The sequence below is a fragment of the Perca fluviatilis genome, chromosome 2, assembly GCF_010015445.1.
Source record: "Perca fluviatilis chromosome 2, GENO_Pfluv_1.0, whole genome shotgun sequence".
Classification (NCBI taxonomy): Eukaryota; Metazoa; Chordata; class Actinopteri; order Perciformes; family Percidae; genus Perca; species Perca fluviatilis.
Window position 1 is genome coordinate 15,577,414 of NC_053113.1, and position 24,150 is coordinate 15,601,563.

The 24,150-nt window shown below is 40.4% G+C and overlaps 1 protein-coding gene across 6 annotated transcripts in view; it reads right to left on the reverse strand.

Annotated features, from left to right (window-relative positions):
- The window catches only part of sgsm2 (small G protein signaling modulator 2), an 85,608-nt gene that overhangs the window by 38,761 nt on the left and 22,697 nt on the right, over positions 1-24,150 (reverse strand). The window contains exon 1 of one of the 6 annotated variants that reach the window (XM_039777775.1): positions 697-1,039. The exons of 3 other annotated variants lie outside the window; for them this stretch is intronic. In XM_039777775.1, coding sequence (XP_039633709.1) covers positions 697-895 — 199 coding nt within the window. In that variant the 5' untranslated portion in view covers positions 896-1,039. Of the gene's footprint in view, positions 1-696; positions 1,040-24,150 lie in introns of those variants that run through there. 2 more of the 6 variants (XM_039777780.1, XM_039777798.1) reach the window with 2 other exon arrangements.

The window sequence follows — 24,150 nt, forward strand, 5'->3', positions numbered from 1 at the left end:
ACGGAGAAACTAATTTAAAGAGTCGGGTTAAAGATCCGAGTGAATCATGACTCAAACAGGTTTACTTAGCACCACCCAAGACGATTGTGATTGGTTTATAGAAATGCAAATAAACCAGAGCATGATTTTCTCCCATCCCGGAATGCTGTGTGGACTAGCCAGACCCTCCTGAGTGCTGTGGAGGAAGGTCTGGCAAAGCGAGACTTATCTTAACTAGTCGTTTTGGTGCCTAAAGTTAACTTTAGGTCGCCGCATGACAGTCAACTAAACTTACCTGTGACGACCGCTAAACTCAACTGTCATGTGACTGGTCGGCTGAACTTTGTCACGAGACCGGTGGGCGGTCGTAAAATATCGTACGAGTTGTTGTGAATAACATTTTGTACAATATTATAGGAAGCTGTTCATGAGAATGCTTTGAATATTAATTGCGATTAACCAATAATCAAACAATCATTAACATCCCTAGGCAAGGCAAGGCAGCTTTATTTGTATAGCACATTTCAGCAAGAGGGCAATTCAAAGTGCTTTACATAAAAATGATTAAAATAAGAGGATAAAAGTTACAGTGCAGTACAAGAAATGAAACATTAAAGCACAGTTAAAAACAGTTAAAAATATAAAGATCCCTAGTGTTGAGAGTGTTGACAGTGTTGGGCACGTAGCACTCTGGACGGAGTGTGTGTTTTGGCTAACCTGTTGGATGGAGGATCAGGATCTTCTGAATCGTCTCGTGTAGATTTAGTGTAAATTGACTCAGTCTCTCGAGGTTTTTGCCTCTCACGCCTTTCCCTGCTCTCTTGCGTGGGATGGCAGGATGTTGGATGAGAAAGAGGAAGGAGGGAGCAGAGATGGTCAAGGGGTCAGCCAGGTTGGCATGGTGACCGATCTGCATCTGCTTTCGGTTGCCATTGGAAATAAACTGTTGCGACAGCTGCTGTGTGCAGAGCTTCAGCCCTAGCAGGACCAATGTACCTTTGCCTTTCTGCAGCTTTCGCCGCAGCTCGCAGCTTGCAGCTGCGGCGAAAGCTTTTCAGAGCGAGAGATGCAGCGTCTGCTATGACTAAGACTGCAGTCCTGGAGCCGAAGTCGCATGATACAGCGGATATAGGAGGGATTAGTGGGTTCAGGGCAGGGCTTAGTAAAATGTAATTATACCTGAGGTGAGTCAGAAAGGAAAAAAGGTGCAGGGAACGCAGGCAAAGAAAAAAGTCAAGCAGGATGTAAAATGGAGGAAAAGGAAGGGAGACACGTACAGAGACACCTGTGCTCATGCCTGAGATAAAAGTTCAGAGTCGGTGTATTCGCTGGGCTCAATAACACTCACAAATAAGACAAATTCCATCTTTCACTCTGTCCATTTTCCTTTTCTTTCAGACACTTTCTCAAACACATGCACGCACGAATGCACGCACGCACGCACGCACACCTGTTTTTAATGGATATCCACCGTTTCCACAGGAGAAATGAGCACTCATCTCATCCCCAGGCCTTTAATCTCTCAGACACACATAAACACACACGACACACACTCTAGTATGTGTGTGTTTCAACATTATCGCCTCGTGATTCACACCTTATCTTTGCACCTCTTCCTCCACTCTCTCACGCTTCCTCTGTTCACCTTGTGACTTCCAACATCTCCTCTCTCTGTCCGCGCATTTACTTTTTCAGTTGTCACACAGTGCTTTTCGATTATTACTGATTATTAGAGGAAACAGTTAAAGTCCAGGCTGTGAAGTGATGAACAATGTGCGTGGTGTTTAAATTCTATAAGTGGTTTCAGATGCAAGATAAAGAAACCATACAGCATTCATTAATGCTGCACTAGACAAGAGTTGATGCCGCTTTCTAAAAGGGCCCTTTAATACTCCTTTTCCACCAAAACGAGCGCGTATATGCAGGTTTATAACCCAGCCACAGCCTAAATGCATTATTAAGAGCCATTACTTTATAACTTAGAAACTCTTTGCAAAGGACGCTTATTAGAAAGCAGTACCTCAGAGTTTAATGTTAAAATCATCATCAGATTTACATAAAGCAGAGGAGAGGGCCCTATCATCCCTTTATTGAGGACCGTCACATATCAGTCCTTCCAGAAAAATGAGTTTTTTGTGATTGTTGGGGGCAAAAATCCTTTTTTGCAATTTTATGCGATGAAATTGCGGGAACTTGCAAAAACTGCAGTTTGATGAAAAAGAGAAAAAAAAGTGATTCCCCCAACACCCTGCTTTTCGATGATGTTCATGTCGCGTCATTACGTCACTTCATAATGTTCCCATGGTAACAGGGGAAAATGGCTGCTCTTGTGTGAAGTAAACGCAACATTTTTCAACTTTCTGCTAAGATATATGTGACTTTTTTGCAACAAAAATGCGGGGATTATGAAATCATGCAAGCCCCGCATATTTTGCGTGGAAAACGGCAATTATACGGCGAAAGTGCGACATATTTGAAAAAATGTGGTCCCCGCATAAATATGCGGACTTTGGCAGATTATGCATTAAATTATGCGATCGCATAATTGCGTTTTTCTGGAGGGACTGACATATGAAACAAAGTTACACTGTGATGATCTATGAATTTATTTCATTAAGCGTGACTAAAGCCCTATTTGCACGGGATAAGTATTACCTGGTGACCTCCAGTCATTTGTAATAATCGCGGAGGTTGTCTGTGATCTTAATCCCGTGCGAATCGGTCATGTCTGTAATTTGTAAAGTAATATGACCTACCATATTTCGCCGAAAACGGAGGTCCTGTGATAATATTAGTCCCGTGCGAATCGGCATCTCTGTGATTTGGGGTCTAACTGGCTGCGTTGTCAATTATAAATGAAAAGTTTTGACATCATATCCGGGGGATAATGTCTGTAAATTTGAGTAAAATACAGACTTCATTTATCCCGTGTGAATGCGCCAGACGAAATACAGACGTGTGGGGGTAATTTATAAACTACAAGAGGTCCCCAGGTAATACTCATCCCGTGCGAATAGGGCTTAAGAGTAAAAGTAAAAATACATATCCTCTGAAGCCGCTGTAATCTACCAGCTCTCACATGATTCTCCACCTCACATCCAGCATGAATAGCCTCCAGTGGTGCACATGTACAGCAGCAGCAGCAGCAGCAGCAGCAGCAGCCTGGCATTTTTCAAAGCAGTCCTCCTCTTAACTGGCATTGTGTCACATTACAGAGAATCAATGCTTTCACTGCAGGAGGAGTAGAGCACTAATCATGGTGAGTGTCAGAGAGAGTTTGGGGCTGATTAAGCACTGGGGTTGTAGCGACAGAGGCTGCTGTGTCTGTTTGCATGTGTCTTCACACCGGGGAGTACAGTGTAATAAAAACACCCAACAATACATGAATATCAAGTTTCTGCTGAGGATACTTGATATTCAGCTGTAGCTGTAGCTGTAGCTGTTGCTGCGCTGCATCCTGAGTGTTTGTGATGTGTGAGATCTGATGGTTGGGACTGTTTGACGTCACAGTGTGCTTCATGGAAGCAGCTGTGTACAGTGGTGTCTTTGCTCAGGTTGTCACGGTGGGATCATTTTCACACCAGTTCTCCAAGCAAACAACCAAATGTTAACAGCGGAGCAAAAATACTAAGAGTAAGTTTAAACTCAGTACTAACTTTGGGTGTGGGTAAACTCCAAGTACAGTCACTTTTTTTATACTGTCAGTTGATTCTGGTCCCAATCTACAGTCTAGCGTTCACTGCAATGGCAGGTGTTTGCCTATAGAAGAAATCAGGTCATTGTGTAGCCTCGTTCCAGACCTCTTAATCACGGCCCACATGCCCAGGTTGTTTTCCAATGATTCAAATAGGTCTGTTGTGCTTTTCCCAATTTCAGATGCAGTATTTCTAAGAAATAACCAAACAATCTCAGCTTTGTCAGTAGGATTAAGAATTTGGATATAAAATGTCTAGCTACTATGCAACATTGTCAAGATTGTTGATACTTAAAGAAATACCAATTTTAAAATCAACATTTTCCTTTGATTGTGTGTAAAAAAACAAAGTTAATTGCTTCTGTGTCAGCTGATATTGATGCAGACCAGATGAATTGGCTAAGGTGAAATAACACACAATAACACCCCCCCCCCTTTTCCAAACACAAATCAGCTGACATGAACATGATGCCAGGCTGAATGAATAAAATGAAACAAGATGATTAAATTTAGTCTGATTATCATGCTAGTAACTGTGTTACCTGGATAAGAAAGAATAAATAAAAATCTATGAAAAATCACATTGCCTTGTACACTGAACTCCACCATACATAACATGAGTGAAATCACATCACTGCTCCAACAGTCATAACACATTAAACTGAATCCCTCCCACTCACTTTTGTTTTCAGGAGAAAGTTACACTGTGAAGTCTTGTACGCTATACACCACTGTCGACACTGACAACTAGGGGAGGGGGGAAAAAAATGATACAGCATAGTATCGCAATACTGTATCGATACACAGATGGCAAGTATCGATCCATTATTATATATATTATATATATTGGTCAGTTTGTCTGCTTGACAATCCCATTTTGCAGCAATACAATGGAAGTGAGATGAACAAACAGAGAAATGTATCTGCTTAGATAAAACAGATGTTGACATCATTTTGAAATTGGGAAAAATTTGAAGTTGGAAAAAAGGTAGTAAATTGCAATGTATCGCAGAATATTTTGCAATATGGTTAAAATCGCAATAATATCGTATCGTGACATTAAGTTTCGTGATGATATCGTATCGTGAGGCCTCTGGCGATTCCCACCCCTACTGACAACTGCCACAAACCTAATACCTACTGTGTGCACTGTATCTGATGTAGTAGGCAGGTACAAGTAGTTTCTGAATGGCAGCCCTGCCATAAATACCAGCTTTGTAAAGCTGATGAAGTCTAGTTTGTTAAGCATCTGTCAATCGGTGCCAACCACCAATGCTCTTTTCCCATGCAGTCTGTCTCAGTTTGACATATGCTGTCAGGATTTCTGAAACTGTGACTCAACCACTCATAATTCAGACACCAATTACACTCTGTGTAGAAGTCTGTTAGATGACTCATGTTACTTTTAAAACCACACATACACACGCTGACTGCTAGACCTCTTTCAAAGCTCAAACACTTTAATCTCAATTCGTTGTAATTGTTTTTTTTAGCTACTTCAACGTTCTAATCCTTTCTCATGTGGTGTTTCCATTACTGTGTCCACCCACTGTGGAAGGTAGAGAGTCCATGTTGCCTGCGTGGGAGTGAGAGAGGTTGCAACCGGCTGCCGGCAGCGAGGAAAGAAAAGAGAGAGGGGTGGAGGGATTAAAACCAGCGAGGGAGAGGTGAGAGCGAGTATCGGTTCTCACAACCCCTCCCTCTCTCTGGGCCTCCTCCCTGATGCCGGCTGCATCTCAACAGGTGGTCAGGACTCCTGGTGCCAGTCTGCCTAGCATCATAGCATCATTCTGAATAAAGTCTTAGCTGCTGAGAGCTGGATGCACAGGAAGAAGAAGGAAATGTGAACTGAAGGAACACGAGAAATATGCAGTTTAGGTACAGATTCAGGGCTTTATCCCCCCAAAGAAAGGAAAAAGGTAGTCACATGCGCTCACGCTTTAGGGGAATTGCCTTTCACCCACGGAATTAGGTGTTCTACCTAAAATATGTCATCTGAGCTCTGTTCCAGGAAATGCTGTCACAGCTCGATTGGTGCTTTGCTGTTTAGAGAGCGTGACTGAACGCTGGCAAGATGAGAGGAGACCGAGTGGAACAGACTATTTTCTTTACAGCACAGAGGACAATGAACACCTTGTCACTCCATTAAAACAATATTGGATGTTAGTCATCGTCCTGCATACACGAACACACTCCTGTTGGTGTTGGTCTAAAACATTGAATTGTCCTTTAATGGTTAGTTTGTCACCCCAAACCTAGTACGCCGCTTTATGTCTTCCACAAACTGACGATTTTGTGTGATCACAGGCTTTAGTGTGTGTGCATGTGTGTGTGCGTGCGTGCGTGCGTGCGTGCGTGCGTGTGTGTCCAACAGTCTGTGGCAGTGAGATAAAGTTCTCCTTTACATGAGCTGCAGTGTGCAGCCATTGATTTTTATTGGCAACAGGTTGTTTCAGCCCCTAAAGTCCCATCAGTTAAAGGAGATAAACCTCAGCATTGTTTTTTTCTTTCTTCCCCTTAACACTACTTCTCTTATATATTTGATGAGCATGGGTGATGTGTGGACTGACTGAATCAATATTTAATCACCCTGTGTGCGGTGCTGACCTCAGATCAGAGAAAGTGGACATTAGAGGAAAAAAAACATAAGGGGGGAGGATGAGTTTGGAGTATGACGAAACACTGTTGTTTGTCTGGAATTAGCATATTAGAAAAGGAGCCATTTCTGCTGGAGACTGGAACCATTAGGAAAATATATTGCCATCTTGTTCCTCAATTTGTTGGCCTTAGTTAGTGATTTCCAACTTCAGAGAAACAAAATAATCCTCTTGGCTCTGCAAACCTTCTACAAGCGTTTGCAAGAGTAAAATCAAGAAAAACACTCCAACACAGACGGCTGTTTTAGTGTCGGAAACACAGTTGATTGTTTCTGGTGCCAGAACAAAGTCCTTTAACCATTATTACACTACAACACACAGCCTGATTAAATCTGCTTTAAAGCCCACAGATGAATAACATGCAGGCACGCACTGACACTGTGAGAAGTGTTCTTCATTAAGACTGTAATCAATATGAGCCTTACAGTCACCCATAGCACAAAGCTAACAACAAACTAGTTAAAATCTAAAGGCATAAATGCTAATGTACTATTTCCCCTTGTTAGTTCAAGTCTATTTTCCAATATATCTTGAGGCTGTTTCAATAAAGAGTGGAAGGTCGGTTTTCCTTTCAGTAGAAGCAAGCACTGCACCACTGCTGCTATACACAATACTCTTTTCTATTACAAGTGGAGGCCAAATTAAAAAGACTGTACAATATCAACGTACAATAATAGGGAAAAATGTGTTCTGCCAACAAACACAGGAAAATCTACAAACTTAATTAATTACCTTAAGCATTGCCATCTAAAAACACCCACTTATAGTCTCAAATGCAATACATACAATACAGCAATTACAAAACCCATCCCCTGGACACCCCCAGTAACAAACTGTAATGTAACTATTGGAAATGAGGGATACAAGCTGATGAAAGTACAACTGAGAATCGCTGCACTGTGATACCATCGTTATTGCTGTATCGTTACAGTAACGTATCATGAATTACTCTGCGATTCCCACTCCTAATAAGCTGTCATCTCAGAGTAGAGTCTGTACAAGCCTGTGGGGCCAGACGACTAATGTGAAGAGGAAGCAAACCAGGAAGGGACTTTTTTTTTGGCGTATACGCTGGGTGAGTAACTTTCATTTGGATGACTGGCCGCTATCTCAAAACATGGTATCCAAGGTTTGGAACTCACCCATACACCCACTCAAACTTAATTTGATTTCAAAGTCAGTATCAGTTTGTTGCTGTGAAACTACTCTGTTAGGAGACATACAAGAAGGACTTTACAGTCTACTACTCACTGCCATTGTACCTATTAGATAAGAGCTTTGTTTGTTTAAAAAAAAAACTTACCATTCAATATGTGAATGTAATTTCAATTATTCAATTATTCAGATCCCACTTCAAAATGACAGTGCCCAATTACACAAAGCAATGTCTCACAGGCAGAAAGAAAGCATCTGCCATTTTCACACACCGGGAACGTTATGTATTTGCTCTGCTTATTCATGGCTCTAAATATCAAATCATTAATGCTGTAAGTAAATGATGCTGTGAGTCATTATGCTTTTATCTGCAACCAAGCAAAGCTGCTACGTTTTCTGACAACATAGATTTATCTTTAAAAAAGCAGACAAATTATTGAATGTGAAACTGTATCTTGTACGCTCACGCTATTCTTGGCCGTTGCAAATAAGAACCTGTTCTCAACGGCCTACCTGGTTAAATAAAGGTTAAATAAATAAATAAAAACTTAATTACCACCTTTAAATGTTACAGTTGGCCTTTATACCCTCTGCTTCATAATCTCTCTGTGGTATGGCTATGTTTGATAAATACTGTGGTGTTTAGTTTCAGTAAGAACATGTAAAAGTGAACAAAAGCCACCACAAGACAAACTCCCACAACAGCTTTATTCCAGCCACCGTCAGACTGTTCGCAAACGACATTAAGTGGGCATTCACACCAAGAAAAGTGATCCGGCGATTTGCCGCAGGGTGGGGCGGCAGGGGCAGGGTGGGGGGAATGTGCCAATAAACGTGCCGATTTGTGTGACATCCTGTTGTGTTCTTAAACCCCCCCCAACAAAGCACAAGTAGACTTTATATTTCACAATTACTGTTTTCCGTCAGATCGTTAATAGATTTAAACGTTTCCGACCACACTTGAAGGCAGCTTATTTCACAGGGGGAGAGAGAGAAAGAAAAGAGACGAGCGAGACATAGCGAGGGCGTTGTTGTTGCAAGAAATATTCAGCTATTACACAAACTCCTGGGCAGGTCAGAGCAAATTTTTTACCCTCATAGTGTTTTAAAACTCTCCTGTGGCAGCGATAAAGGCAGTGATGTTTCCTGATTATTGTACGGGATTCTCACACCGCCTCAAACCATAGCTCAAAACAGAAACGGTCTAGGACCGAGACACCCCAACTCAGAGTAGTTTCCTGTATCTGTGTCATGTGGGCTCCGCTACTGCATCGCCTCTTTAGGAGACTAGCGGCAGGTCCGAGTGTATTGATTCCAATGGGAGAAGTGAACATGAACACAGGTTATGAGCGATCCTTTCGCCCCATAGTCACCAAAGTAGATATTGGCGCCATTTATCACAAGCCACATATCTCCAGAAAATTCCGACACTAAAATGGCATTTTTCACACGGACACATCAGGAGAAAATTAACTTTGTTTGACCGGTTTCTGTCTCACGAGATCTGGCAACACAGAGAAAGCTAACGTCAGCTAACGTCAGCTAACGTTTGTGAACGCCCTAACAAAACTAATCTCCGTGATACTAAATATGTCTTTTAGCTATACTATCTGAGGTTAGCAAAAGAACATATTAATAAATTATTCAAATATAACTTTTCATCCATCGACACGACCTTCACTACATGTTCAAACAAGGCCACACCCTTTTAGGAGACAGGAAGTGTGTACAGTTTCACACCATTGGCGCTGCTTGAAATGCACTATCTTTAGCATAAGGATGTTTGCTCAAAACAGTCTAAGGGCCCTATCTTGTACCCAGCACAATTGACTTTGACGCATGTATCATTCCTATTTTGCACGTCGGTAAATTAGGGAATGAACTTGCGCTCCTGGGGGCGGTTCAGCGAAAAGAGGAGGCGTGTTTTCCGGCGCAAACTTTCCCTGGTGCTATTTTGCAGTTTCAGAAAACAATTCTGCCACTGACCAGGAAAAACCTGGTCTAAAGTCAGTGGCTCGTTATTCAGATCCTATTTTAAGAGCGCATGCTTGGCCGTAATGTAGAGTGTGCACGCCGCGCATACACCTTGCTTCTCTCATCTCATGGACCTAGTAGTTCCTATTTTTGCAAACCATACATAAATACAAAGACAAATATGACCTTGTTTTACAAAACATTTCCATGAATCATGGCTGTGTTGATGACATAAATGAGGAAATATTAGAGGACTTAAGGAGATGTGATGTTGAACTGCATTTGCCGATGCCACTTAACCCAAATGCCCCAGCAATAGCACGGGAGAGGAGAGACAGAAGAGCTGCATCGTCTATAGTGAGGTAATCCCGGTCTAATGTTAGACTACATTGCAAAAATATCACCATGCATTCATAACTTTGTGATTCAGTGAGAGTGATCCCAAAACATCGGAAAGTATGTTTTTGTGACATTTCTTTATTTACATTTTGTCAAAAAGAAAAATCAATAGCAAACGTCGGTGTCCTCGGCTGTTAACCGCTCCTGGCGTGCGCCCATGGATGTATTAAGAGCGTGTGCCTAGCAAATCCGGCATTATAATAGCAATCCGCCATGGAACAAGCGCGCCTGCTTTTAAAGGGAATGTGAGGTAACGCTCTGATTGGTTTATTGCACGTTACGCCCAAACCACACCTATGAGTAATGTAGCTACTTCAGACCAACCCATTTTAGATTTGCGTCGGGTGCAAGAGTCATTTATCCCGCCGGTATAATAGCAACAGCGTCCGAGATCCGCCCACAAATCTACTTGCGTTTGGCCTTTGATACTTGCGTTTCAGATCGTTAAAATAGGGCCCTAAGTCTCTCGCTGTCCTAATGTCACGATTGGCCTAGAGGTGCAGTAGCCACCAACTGGACTGGGGTGTGGAACAAGAGATGGAGCATGCACTGTCAGCGTGCTGGTCATGCGTGGAGTCCGTGCTGTCACAAATTTTAGACAGCACACGGACGTCCACACATGGCAGATGGTGACATGACATGGCATGCGGAGAGTATGAAACTCGCTTAACACTTCGCAGCACTCACACACCTTACGGACTGTGTTTCTGTATTCAACTACCTCACCCCCTCTCACACTCCAGGACTACCTTTACCTCAGTCATACAGTCTTTCCACAGTCCATTGTTTTGTGCAATAATTCATTGTGTGTGTTTATAGAGTGTGATTATTTTGTATATATGGTGTATTTTTTATTCTGCTCCTTTAATTGCCTTTTATGCCTTTTTTTTTTTATAATAAAGTTAACTCTGAGAGATACGTACAATGATTCCAATGGACCTGTGCTGCCCTGACCTGTACCTGTGCAAATGGCAAACAATCTCTTTAAATTGAAAAGGATGAATTGCGTGCATCAAAGCAGCAGCGAGGCTCTGACCTTTTCTTCGTGGATTCTTGACAGCAATAAGAGTGTATGATAGACGGCAGGTCAGTCCAACCTGCAGTGGAAGACATGGTAGGAGCTCCTAAGAGCATGTGGCCAAAAACCTTGGTGGGAAAAAAAAATGATCTACTGGTATTATCCTTTGAGGCTATAAAATTCAACATTTTCAGCTAATGTTTTGCAGTGCAGTGAGTTATATCACAGCCCCATCCGGCCATTTGCCAGCGCCATAGCGGACGGAACGTCTCCTCGAATGAACATCAAAAAGACCACAAGCAGAGACAAGACTCAAGCTTCCTATATGCAACTGGGAGTGTGAATATGTGTCTAAATGTGTCCATACCTCTGAGAGTTGTATTTTCTGTCCCAAGTTACAAACATTTATCTCAGAGTTGCCATGGAGACCGGCTCTTATCAGTGGAACACCTGACGCTCCACTACAGTCTCTCGTGGCTTCCGATTCCTGTCATTCTCAATTAACTCGGAGGGAAGAGTGTGAAGGAGAGACACACAGAGAGAAAGCGCTAAACAGACACATATAGTGAATGGAAAACATTTCAATGTCTAATCTGCATTCCATTATGTGAAATGCAGAAATACAGAAACATTAATCATCTTGAGGAAATTTGCTTCTAGCATTTGCATTACAATTTCCTTGGTAGGTGGTCTAAACTCCAGACTGTCTCAGGACTAAAACACTGGCTGAGAAAGCCAACTGAAAAGCTTTGGCAGTGCAACAGTTGCTAAACCACGTTAGTTAGTTATTACTTGGAAGAACTTTATTGCCATTATGTAAGCACAACGGAATTGCAATTGTGTCCACCTCAAATGGTGCATTATATTAACGACTTATAGTTACAAAGAATAAAATAAGGCATGGATGAGATAAGATTAATACATATCAGCGATAAAAAGTACAGAATCTAAGCAATGTAAGTACAAAACATAAGCAAAATGAGGTAAATTACAATAACTCTGAAATACAACTAACAAATGTGCAAAACATCATCAGCAGCTGCAGCAGCATAATGCCAGTAAAGGAGTAAAATGAAGTAATGTGTATAGGGGTGTTGAATGACATCGGTCATGTTTCTATAACTTATATAGCGAGGGTTGTCTGTATGACTGAATAAACCGGGTGAGAAACCAGAAACAATAGCTAGGAAAGCCTCATGGGTCATTTAGATCAGAGGTTCTCAAACCGTGAGGTGATAAAAGTACTTTAACAGTGTGTTTACACATACAGATACAGCAGTAGTAGGCTGTCATTGGCCTCTCATGAAGGCCAGTGGTGTTTCAATTACAGTAAAAGTTTGCAGTGGTTCTGACCAATGGAAACGGAAGAAGCAGGTGGTCTAACGTGCTAAAATGAATCCACATTGTGAGCTCAACAGGGTCATCCATGACGGTTGAGACAGAAGGTGTGTATTTAGTTTGGAACAGAGTGGGCACATGGGTGGACAGCAGAGAATTGGATTATTCTTCAGGAGTGCTTTGAGAAGTTATCATTGCCACTTTGATGCATTTTTTCCCCCACTGTGAAAACCTTGCCTCTGTTCTCTGTGGGAAGGAGAAAACTAAAACTAAAACGCTTACAGCCTCCTTTCAAGTCTACAGGGAGTGAGTGATAGATATTGGGTAAAGTAATAATGTGAGACTAATGAGGCTGTAACTGGGTAATTTATCTTCAGATCATGCTTTTGTTCTCACATTTAGCCATTAATATATTTGCTGCTATGGATATGTCCATGTTTGAGGTTTGGGTTTTATGCCTACAATCATAAAGCTGCACTGAAAGGGTGAAACACACAGTTAAGTCTACACTCTGTGTGTGTGTGAATGCACACATTACTCAATATGCTGCACTGTGATTCGAGTCAAGCTAAAAGCATTGTGTGGAGCGCGGCTTCTCTAGTCACGACTCTGCTGTGGCTCTGATGTGCTGTCCAGGGCTGCCAACTTTTCAATTTAGTTTGGAGTGAGATTGGGTATCTGTGAAGTGCATTTAATGAGTAGGCGTTCTGTGCACACCCTCAACCCACCGCAGGGGTCCTCAACTCTCAGGAATTTTGTTTATAAAGATTAGCAGCCAAATTCAAAATGTTTAAGCGATTATAGATGAAAAGCCATGTCAATAAGCATGGTCAATGATGACTATGTATGGTTGATCAGCATACTGCCAACCTCCACATATTATACCCCAAATGACGCTGATTAATCAGCCTGAATTTGCTTAAAAAGTCGTGAGAAGAGACAGGACAAGGAAGCCATCGCTCACACACAGACCTGATTTCCTTTCCACTTGCTCCTGCTAAATGGGCATCTGGCGAAAATGTCAATCAGCAAAGTTTTTTTTATTTCAAACATGAATTAGTTTGGTAATGTGTATCTGTGTTTTTCATTACATTGATTTATTTGTGGCGGTCAATCCGGAGTTTGCGAATGGTTTGTATCATGAACGCCTCTGCACAAATTTGTCCAAAGCTGATGCATTCAAGTTAACTCTGATAAGTCTATGATCTTAATACGTCGTCAAGACCCAAATCTTTAAATAAGTTATTAGCATGCTTGTAAGGAGCCTAGCTTGTAAGTATAGCTATAAGTTAAAATACAGCTTATATACGGTATAATTTAATGTGCCCTCCTTTTGCGTGCATAAGAAAAAAAAATTGTGAATGCCACAAATTCTCTTCAATCATCCATACGTGCCACTTAAATCTGTTCATACAAGTGTCTCTTGTAAGAGACACAATGTCCTTACATGTATATCATACCATTGGCTAACAGTCATCTGCCAGTTCAACCATCACAACAACAGACCACAGTTTTTTTATTACCGTTTCTCAAGCTATGCATTCCAGTGTACATTATGCAGGCTCATTTATGATACAGTTTGGAAAACACAGATACTTAATGAAAAGCGGGCGAGAGTAATGTGTTAAGACAGTTTAGGTGATTTTCATTTCCCATTATATTTTAGAACTTAGTGTTAAGCATGTCTTTGAAAAGAACCCATTCTAATACATATGGTGCTTTCCCTGTTGGTAAACTATTGTACGCATGACAGGACTATTTGTCCTCCACTGGAGTTGTTAAAGTATAATCATTATATCTCTGGTAAAACATTTGGAAATTAACTTTACGATCTGAAACACCCACCAACATGCCACCATTAATGCTGTGACTGAGTCTACAACTTATTGGTCTGGAAAAGAATAAATTTGTAGCCTACCATACGCTTTTCATATACTTGTAACAGATGATGTGCGAGTGTTAGAGTATGCTCTGCTCACAGTTGTAATAATAATAATTTAATGATGAGGAATATAAAATGAAAATTATGGTTGAGCCACATATTTAGGCTTGAGATGTAACATCTACAGCATGAGTTCTATAAGTCAGTGCTAATTACTGTAATCTGATTATCATTCTGATTTACAGCATATTCTTCCTTTCCGTGTATACTTTCACGCTGAATAGGATAAGTTGCTACAGATAATGGATGGGTGGATGTACACTTTGACTTTTTTCATAATACATATCCAATTAAATATATCTGAAACCTAAGTGGGATGACGTGGACACCCTTGTTATATGCCCCTTCATTCTTTCCATTGGTTAAATATATCTCTTACTTCTCTATTACTGTCTTCCGCTATCTCTTTCCTATTTTTTCTTTCTATTTCTGTCTGTTCATCTGTCTGTAGTGCGTGGAGCCCCAGATGTCCATTCAGTGGCAGGTCATTACATGACCACGAGTTTCCTAATGAGCCCATTAGCTGCTTCAGGCCATCCCTTCCTCTTACTCACCAATCTTTCCTTTACTTCTGCTCTACTCCTCCACACTTTCCCAGTTAATCAAATCATGTCCTTCTTCTAACCCTAAATCACTGAGATCAATTATCCCCCCTTTCTTCATTTCACTTTCTGTCTTTCATTCCTGCTATGTAGAAATGTAACAGCTACGGTGGACTTTGATCTGCCATTAGTGCTGTTTAAAAGCCATTTTCTATTTTCATTTTCATTTCTCACACATTGTATTTGTTAAAAAAAAAAAAACACACACATTTGCAGAAGGTTCAGTAGGTAACCTTTTATAAAAAATAACCTTTTGTCACATTTGCTTAAACTGTCACCATCACCTGACAGTGAGGCAGATTATACTGTATGGGAAAAAATCATGTTCCTGGCAGTCGCTGCTCGTGAACTCTGATCAAACGGTAAAATTAGGCAGCGCTGATCAAATATGAATCAAGATTATGTCAGTGCATTGCCTATTTCACACATGAAATGTTTCAGAAACATATTTTAGTGTACTGTTAAGTTGTAAAATGAGAAGGTTTGTGCTTGTGGTGGAGATGTGTGAACATTCTGAGTTTAATTATTTATTTATTTTAAATTTGCGGAGAATCTGCGGAAAATTCCGCGTGTGGCCCTGCTGATTGGTTGTTTTTCTTATGCCATTAGGAGCACCAGAAAGAGGCAGAGGATGTCATTTTTCTGATCTGATTTATGTAGTAAGACAGAGATCTTCAACAGGGGGGCCGGGAAAAGCATAGTATTCTATGCAAAAAAGGTATATATTAAGGCTTTGTATTAGGCCGCCCTACATGTTATTGTAAGCCCAGTTTAATATGCAACTTAATTTTAATTAAAAAAAAAAGTACTCATGATGTAGAATGGCCCATTTTAGAATATAGCATTTTATATTATTGGATTATAATTATAGATTGATTAATGTATGTATCACCTTGATGTTGCAGTTGATAAAGCTGGGGCTTATTTGAATCCCTTTATATACTGCTGTGTAGCTTAATCTGTAACAATATTACAAACCAGTGTTATGGTCCGATAAAAGCTTGAATTATTAGAAAGAAACTGCTGGATAGTTTTCTGTTCGTTGAAAGTAGACTGAGCAGCTTTTATTCAGTATTTTCCCACATTTGTGTTTCTTGTTCACGGTGTAACGTTTTCTGATTTCTGAAGCTGGAGGCTGGTAAAGGGGCTGATTTATTAACACCAGACTTCCTCATCAGCCTAATGCTATGACCTAATGACAAATGAATAGGCTTTGGCATCATCTATAATTACCTATTAGTCTTTTAATTACAGACGGTGCAGTTAATTGAAGACTATGTATATTTTAAGGGCAGCGTTTCTACGCAGAAAAGTGTGGGTATGAGTGGAAATGACATGTGGAGCGCTATTGTATTTCTACCTGAATATTTCAGTGTTTCTGTTTTCAGCCTGGGAAGGTTGATGTTAAGGGAAAAAAGCCAGTCATGGTGATGGCAGCTCTTTAAAGGCAGTTTTTTTGGGTGCTCTATTAATAGCACGCGCCAGTGTTCATTTCAGGGCTGTGTATCTTTTTAGACATCGTTTTATGCACCAAGATTTTGTTTTGTCTAGGTTTTATCACACTCACATAAGTAAGATAACATGTATGATACCATAACAAATGATATCTGAAAAATCAAACATAAGACAACTTGACTACCCCATCCATGAGGCTAATGAGGGTGAGTTATGTGATCAGTTGAAATGTTGTGGAGAAGTTTTGGACTCCTACACATAGACACAGTTATACAACAGCTAACTGCAACCACACAGAGAGATTGGCCAACAAACATCCCGCAAGTTTCTATCTATAACTGCAGTAAATACCCGGGGTGCCACCAGCTCCCACTAAAAATGTATTGGCCACCCCAGCCAACCTTTTTTAAGTTTATATGTTGCCATTACATAATCAACAGCATCATCTTAAACTTAAGTGACTATTACAGCCATTAGAGCCAGTCCCACAATGAGCTTTCCTTAGGATGTACCATTTCTGTCTGTAGCTATTGAGGAGGAGAGAGGGGGAGGCAAGGTGGAGGGTGGGGGTGTGGCCTTGACCAACTGCCACTTTGCTCGTTTGAAAGCCATGATGTCTCTCTCTCTCTCATTGGTGGGCCAAATTCTCTGGGCAGGTAAAGCAGAGAAAGGGGAGGTAACCTAAGATCCCAGAAAATGAAAAGCGCAGATGGTGAGCATTCATTTTCTCAAAGGCAGAGCAGGATACCCAGGGCTCGGTTTACACCTATCGCCATTTCTAGCCACTGGGGGACCATAGGCAGGCTGGGGGAATGCATAATGTTAAAAAACCTCATAAAGCGAAATTTTCATGCCATGGGACCTTTAAAAGACCTGTAACAGCAAACGAGACTAACAGTGAATAGAACGCCATTTTTATATAGTTTTTATTCATGCCTCTGCCCAGGTTTGATTTTTTCCCGTGCAGGTATACGGCGCTACATTCTGATTTCTTTGTTGTACTGAAAAAGCCTGTGTTACTATCCAGCCTTTTGAGCCAGGTAAAAGGAAGCAGGAGATTTCTTTATATAGGCCTAATTGTATTTTAATGTTATTTTAGAAGTTATCTGTTGTAGTTATGGCTGATACTAGGGTGTATGGTATTAACCATACTGTGGGAGTGAAACTCCTGTGTTAATATTGAATGAATGAAGAAGAATGAATAATGTGCACAGGGGTGTTGGACTGGGAGCACAAAAAGATGCTAGAATGAATAGCTGTGGATGTGGGGAGGGGCCCATTGAGAATGCCTTTCGACAGGGCCCAGAATATTGTGCTACGCCCCTGAATGTGCACAAGCAAAGACAGTTCTTGAATTGAATGAATCAACGTCGGAAAGTGAAATTAGTAAAGATGCAAGTCTAGCCTAAAATTGATTGTTTTCATTAATTGAATTAATCCATTTGGTCGTTCCCATTCTTTAGACAAAATGGGACGCCATACACCAGTGTTTTCTACTGGCTCTTCACTAATGAAACACTGAATTCATTTGGCGTTCATTAGCAGACGTAGCACAATAAATACATATTAGGAGGGAGACTCAGGACGAGTGGGTCAGCCTGTAACAATTCCAAATGTTGCTGTACAATTAATTGTCTCAGAAATAATTGCGATTAACAATACAACTTTCTCTTTCAGTCAAATTGAAAAATGTTTGTTTATGTATTACTTTTCCAAAACAAAATAATTTGAATGAATTCCAGGATACGTATTTTGGTTATATCACTGTTATGTGACCCAGATAATGTGGCAACACTGTGTACCTACACAGCCTATGAAGTAAACCACGGCTCTTTATTATCATTAAAACATTGTATTTTTTTCTTAAATGAACATAAAATTGACAATAGTACAGTATTACATAGTTTTTTCCATCCTCAGATTATGTAAGCAATTAATTGCGGCAAACAAAGTAACTGCAATTATGTCAAAAAATTGTGCTTAGACAATTACATAATAATTGTTACAGGCCTAGTCGGCAGTGACTCATTCCTGCGCTGACATCATTGGATATCATTAGCATCCAGCTTTTTACCTTACACCTTTCCCAAGAGTCGCCCAGCTCATGAGGATGATGATTAGCCTGCATTACAGTGATGTCATGGCTGGGTAAGCCTGCAGGACTGACGTGAAAGAGCCGCTATGTGTTCTATTCACATGTAGTCACATTTACATGTGGGTGGTCAACTACATACTGTATGTGGCATTTAAAAGCCTCAAAATCCAGAATAGGATAAGATTAGATAAAACTACATATGATGAACGGCACATACAAATTTAATTTTATTAGAGTTATTAGAGTCTAGAGGTAGAGTCTGTTGAGTTAGAGATTAAGTGACAATTTTATCCAATATCTGTTACGCACAGCAGCTCATTAGATGTGTGTGTCCTTCTCTTGGTTGATTCAAAATCTTCCAGTTTTATGAAAGAAATTCTATCTTCAGCCCTTCATCTTAATGATTGTGGTGCATGATTTATGTCTCACCTGATATTTCTACCTTGATTAAATCTGGGACAACCAGCATACGGCACAAGTACTCAAGTAAAGGGGTTTTTGTGATCATACTGGTCGGTTAAAAGGCAGGATTTCACACGGTTAACAGCTTTATACACTGACAATATTAATATAGAAGCATAGTCAATGGCGTCCTGTGGATAAACTAGTAAAATAGATCACACCTTGTGTCTCAGATCACTGGTCAACTGCAAACACCTGTAGGGACATCACTGGCTGGATATTATGGAATAATTAGGAATTGACAATAATTATCACTTTCAATCAAACAATTTGAAAAATATGCTTGTTTAGTGTCTTACCAACAGTCCGATGAGAATTCTTAAGGCTGGAAGCAGGAGAGCCATGCACCCAAATGATCTCACTGCATAAACTTGAAATATTTTGAAACCGCTCACCAGCATATAGAATGGTGCCATGTCTATAGATTGCAATGATAGAAGCATAGAAGTACTGGTCTACATCTGAAAAATGTACTGCAGATGCAACTGTAGTGTATAATGATGACATGTGTTTTATACCTTCTACAGTATAAGGCAGTAAAGACATTACAATTCAATTGATTTAGGCCAATAAGTACGGTGGCCTTGAGGTTATTGTTGTGTGTGTGTTTTTTTTTTTCTAAATGTGATTTTCCAGATGACTATGGGTAGGCTCCATATCAGGTGAATTTTCCATCTGCAAGCAAATGACCTGAGGCAGAAGCAGAAGATCTCTCTCTCTCTCTCTCTCTCTCTCTCTCTCTCTCTCTCTCTCGCTCTCTCTCTCTCTCTCTCTCTCATACACAGGTTCACACACTTTGCACAAAGCACACGATAAAGGTTCAAGAGGGCCGCATTGCAATTTCCTTGAGGGGGCATGTGGGCATCCTGCAGGATTTGTAAAATGGCTCACAGCTATTTGTCTCATGAAAGTAACCGAATACAAACATCAGAGAGGAAACTATAGCTACAGTATAGCTCTATGTAATTAGAAAACAGCTTCACAGTCTGGGGGTGTGGATCCTGGTGGAATCACTTGACTGAGGAGAGATTTGTGATACTGATTTTTGATATCAAATAATTAAAAAGGTTGCAGCTGTTTAGCTCAGTTGGTGAGCGTTTTTAAGATTTCCACTCTGGAGGGTGGTTTGACTTTTTTGCGTTTTTAAGCCCCAAAAGCGCCGTCGCCGTATAAACGAAAGGTACATCCGATAAAATATTTTTTCGTTTTCACCCGCGAGCGTCATCGTGTCAACAGGGCCTGAGGCAAACAATACCCAGTCAGCAGCATTTTTTTGTACAAAATTCATTCCACTTACAGACTAAAACATGTATCACTATAGATGTGGCAGAAGAATTTTTTTTCTGGGGCTAAATACAATTTCATTATCAAAATCTTTCAGATTCTAATAAAGGGATCTAATAAAGGAATCTTGCTCCTTATAAGGAGCAAGGTTACCTCCCCTTTCTCTGCTTTGCCCGCCCAGAGAATTTGGCCCACCCATGAGACAGAGACATCGTGTCTTTCAAACGAGCAAAGTGGCAGTTGGTCAAGGCCACACCCCCACCCTCCACCTTGCCCCCCCTCTCTCCTCCTCAATAGCTACAGACACAGAAATGGCACATCTAAGGAAAGCTCATTGTGGGACTGGCTCTAGTGGCTGTAATTCTGCACCAAAGCTGAATTTCGGGAAAGAGACTTCAGATACAGTATTAGGGGACCACTAAGGTCTATATAAAAGAGACTTCAGATACAGTATTAGGGGACCACTAAGGTCTATATAAAAGAGACTTCAGATACAGTATTAGGGGACCACTAAGGTCTATATAAAAGAGACTTCAGATACAGTATTAGAGGACCACTAAGGTCTATATAAAAGAGACTTCAGATACAGTATTAGAGGACCACTAAGGTCTATATAAAAGAGACTTCAGATACAGTATTAGGGGACCACTAAGGTCTATATAAAAGAGACTTCAGATACAGTATTAGGGGACCACTAAGGTCTATATAAAAGAGACTTCAGATACAGTATTAGGGGACCACTAAGGTCTATATAAAAGAGACTTCAGATACAGTATTAGAGGACCACTAAGGTCTATATAAAAGAGACTTCAGATACAGTATTAGAGGACCACTAAGGTCTATATAAAAGAGACTTCAGATACAGTATTAGGGGACCACTAAGGTCTATAGAAAAGAGACTTCAGATACAGTATTAGGGGACCACTAAGGTCTATATAAAAGCATCCAAAGAACACCATGTCATGGGAGCTTTAACATGTGCAACTGTTGTCAGAAATGGTCACATCTGTATTACTGTATGTTTAATGAACCTGCTGCCTCCCTTTCTTCAACAAAATCAAGTTTTTTTTGTAAAGATTATTTTTCCTTTTATTTGAGAGGGACAGTGGATAGACAGGAAAGGTGGGTGGGAGAGAGATGGGGAATGACACGCAGCAAAGGGCCGCAGGTCGGACTTGAACCCTGGGCCGCTGCAAAGGACTCCGCCTACATGGGTCGCACGCTAGGTGAGCTAGAGGTCGCCCCAGTCAAGCTTATTTTCCGTCTTATGTTAAAACAAGAAACGGACAAAAGAAATGATATTTTTGAGAGGCACTGTGAAGGGTGAGACAGCTTGCCTCTGGATGTCATATTGAATAGCTCTAATTAAAACTAACACAGTTTCATTCCACACTGCCCTGTTACCAGGTCTAGTACTTTGACGGGGGACGGATGTGATTCTGTCTGTTCTGGAGAGAGACGATTGATCTACTGATGATGATAGATAATGAACTCTGCTCTCACAGCAGTCACTCTTTTATTGCATCGAATCACAGTGGCCCACAGGGTTCAATTCAATTTACATGGTCCTGTCTGTACACGAGGAAGGAAAGAACTGGCTGTTATAATCTTTGAATTTCAGCATATCTTTAGGAAAATGAACTAGTCCCAGTAGTTCTCACATCTTTCCACCTGTACAGTGTGTGCTGTAATAGCTCAACCTTGAAGTGGAAGCGTTAAGGGATCAGCCAGGATTATTACAGTATGTGGGGACATCATGTAGCTTATAACTGATTTCCCCTCGAACCTTTGCAGACTGTGAAATACTTTCACACAGGAAAATTAAATTGACTGAAATCACAGATGGTCCCGATCAAACTATATAAGGCTGTGAAACTTTCAGAAAATTAATTCATAACCTTTTCCATAAATTCAAATACTTACACATGCACATCAGGTCTAGAAGCAGATACATTTACATGCAAATAAAAAATGGCTGTAACTACACACCTCAGTCTGATCAGAAACAAAAACCTCTGAACCTCTGTCTAAAATGTTGGCATTTTAGTAGGTTAGTGTATATGCCTCCCACACAGACGATGTTAATACTTGTGAATACTTGTGAATAAACAGACCAAACCCACAATTCTATACCACACCATTTCATATCATACCATAGCATACCATCATACACAGAATCTCAAATCAAATTTTACTTTATCATCCAAAAGAGGAAAGTCAGGAGCATAAAGGAGTGGAAACAAAAGGAAGAGTACAGAAAATACACAGAATGTACATAAGGTAAAACGATAACTACCTCGCCATACTGTCCCATAACATACCGTACCAAAACGTAACATACCATAATATAGTATACCACACTAAACTATACTATACTATACAATACCGTACCATACTGCACATACAAAATATACTATACTACACAAAAAAATGTACCTTAGAATTCCTCACTGTGGCAGTTTAAAAAAAAAAAAAAAAAAATACATTCCTCCTGGCAGTATTTAAAATTCACTTACTAACCAAATATCGCAGTGTGTCCATATCTGGTTGATTAGACCTGTTTTGATTGAAGAATAGCACCGCTAATGAAGCTCTACTAACTTGTGGAAAAACATGTTGCATTTCCTGTAACTCTTTCATAATAAAAGCAAATCGCACAAAAGAAAAAATCTATTGCATAGTACAAGAATCTTAGGCAGGTCTCAATCTGTGAAAAGTAATCCTGTCTTAAAATACCTCGGGAAAACTCCACCCGACAAAGTGTTGTAACTGCAGTTATGGGACGGAGCAGTTAGTTGATTTGTGTATAATTTTTTTACAAGCAGGTTCTCTGGTGTAAAGCTTTTAAAGTGAAGCAGCAGCAGGGAATATTGGTTTGTCACAGTATATAATATCATGATATTCAGCTGAGCTGAGAATAACTATAGATAAAATAACCAGATGGGAGTATGTATTTTTGGCAACTTTCAAATGAAAAGTAACGTACTTCATCGCCAAACCTGTCAATCCAAACTGATAATTAACTAATTTATATTGTCTCACAGTTTATATCAGCAAGTCACCCAACACAACTAACAAGATGCAGGGAGGGCTTTTTTCCAATGCTCTTCAAAACCACTGGTACTCCCCAGTCAATAGTAATCCTGTGTAAATAGGTGTTAAGGCAGACTATAATAACCATAAGAAAAAGAGGGCGAGAAAGGAGAAATCAATAGTGCCAAGGTGACAAAAAGCTCAGCAACAGATATGTGCAGGGAGAGACTCACTCTGTTATGTAGGACTAATTACAGTAACATCATTTAAGGTGATGAGTCATCATTTTTCAGTATAGAAATTATTTTATTCTATCAACTGATGGTGGTGCATATAATTTTTTTTAGACCAAAAAACAAAACATTGGAGTAACCAGGACCCTTAAATTCTGGATGATGTATTATTTAGGCATTAAGATGGCAGAGTAGGGATTTCCGGGACAACTTCACCTACTTCCAAGGTGCATTGAGAAGGGAAAAAGTCTGGCTTGTAGCCTTCCTGCTGATAACCCTAGTGAATGCTACAAGCCAAAACGCTTCGGTCTAACAATAAAGTTGTTCTGTATACTACAAGTGTTGCTGGAATTTCACCTCGTCAGACATTACCATGGCAGTGTGGATGGAGGGATGCTGGCACAATGATCTGACTGAGCTGTGGGGCGAGTGGGACTGTCAGTGGATTTGGGATAACTGCGGGACACAGGGCAGGCAGGGGCAAAGGGGTGGGGGTCTGTGTTTGGGTTTGAATACATGTCTTTGTTCATGATAAAATGTGATGTAAAGTTTTTATTTAATTAGCTTTTTGAATACACACAAGGCAGACTGTGTTACTCATGCAGTATGGCCCAACCAATGGGCTGCATGCATACATGCATGTGTACAGAAATCCACATTTGTGAAATATTAATCAAGCTTTCACTAAAATCTTGTTTATGACTCAGCATCACGTTTCCGAATACCACATAGCACTCATATAGCCACATATTTACAAGTAATCAAAAAAGTATCTATTTGAGATATCTGGTGTATTTGAGTTTTCCTGCAGCTATGTGTCTGAACCCCAT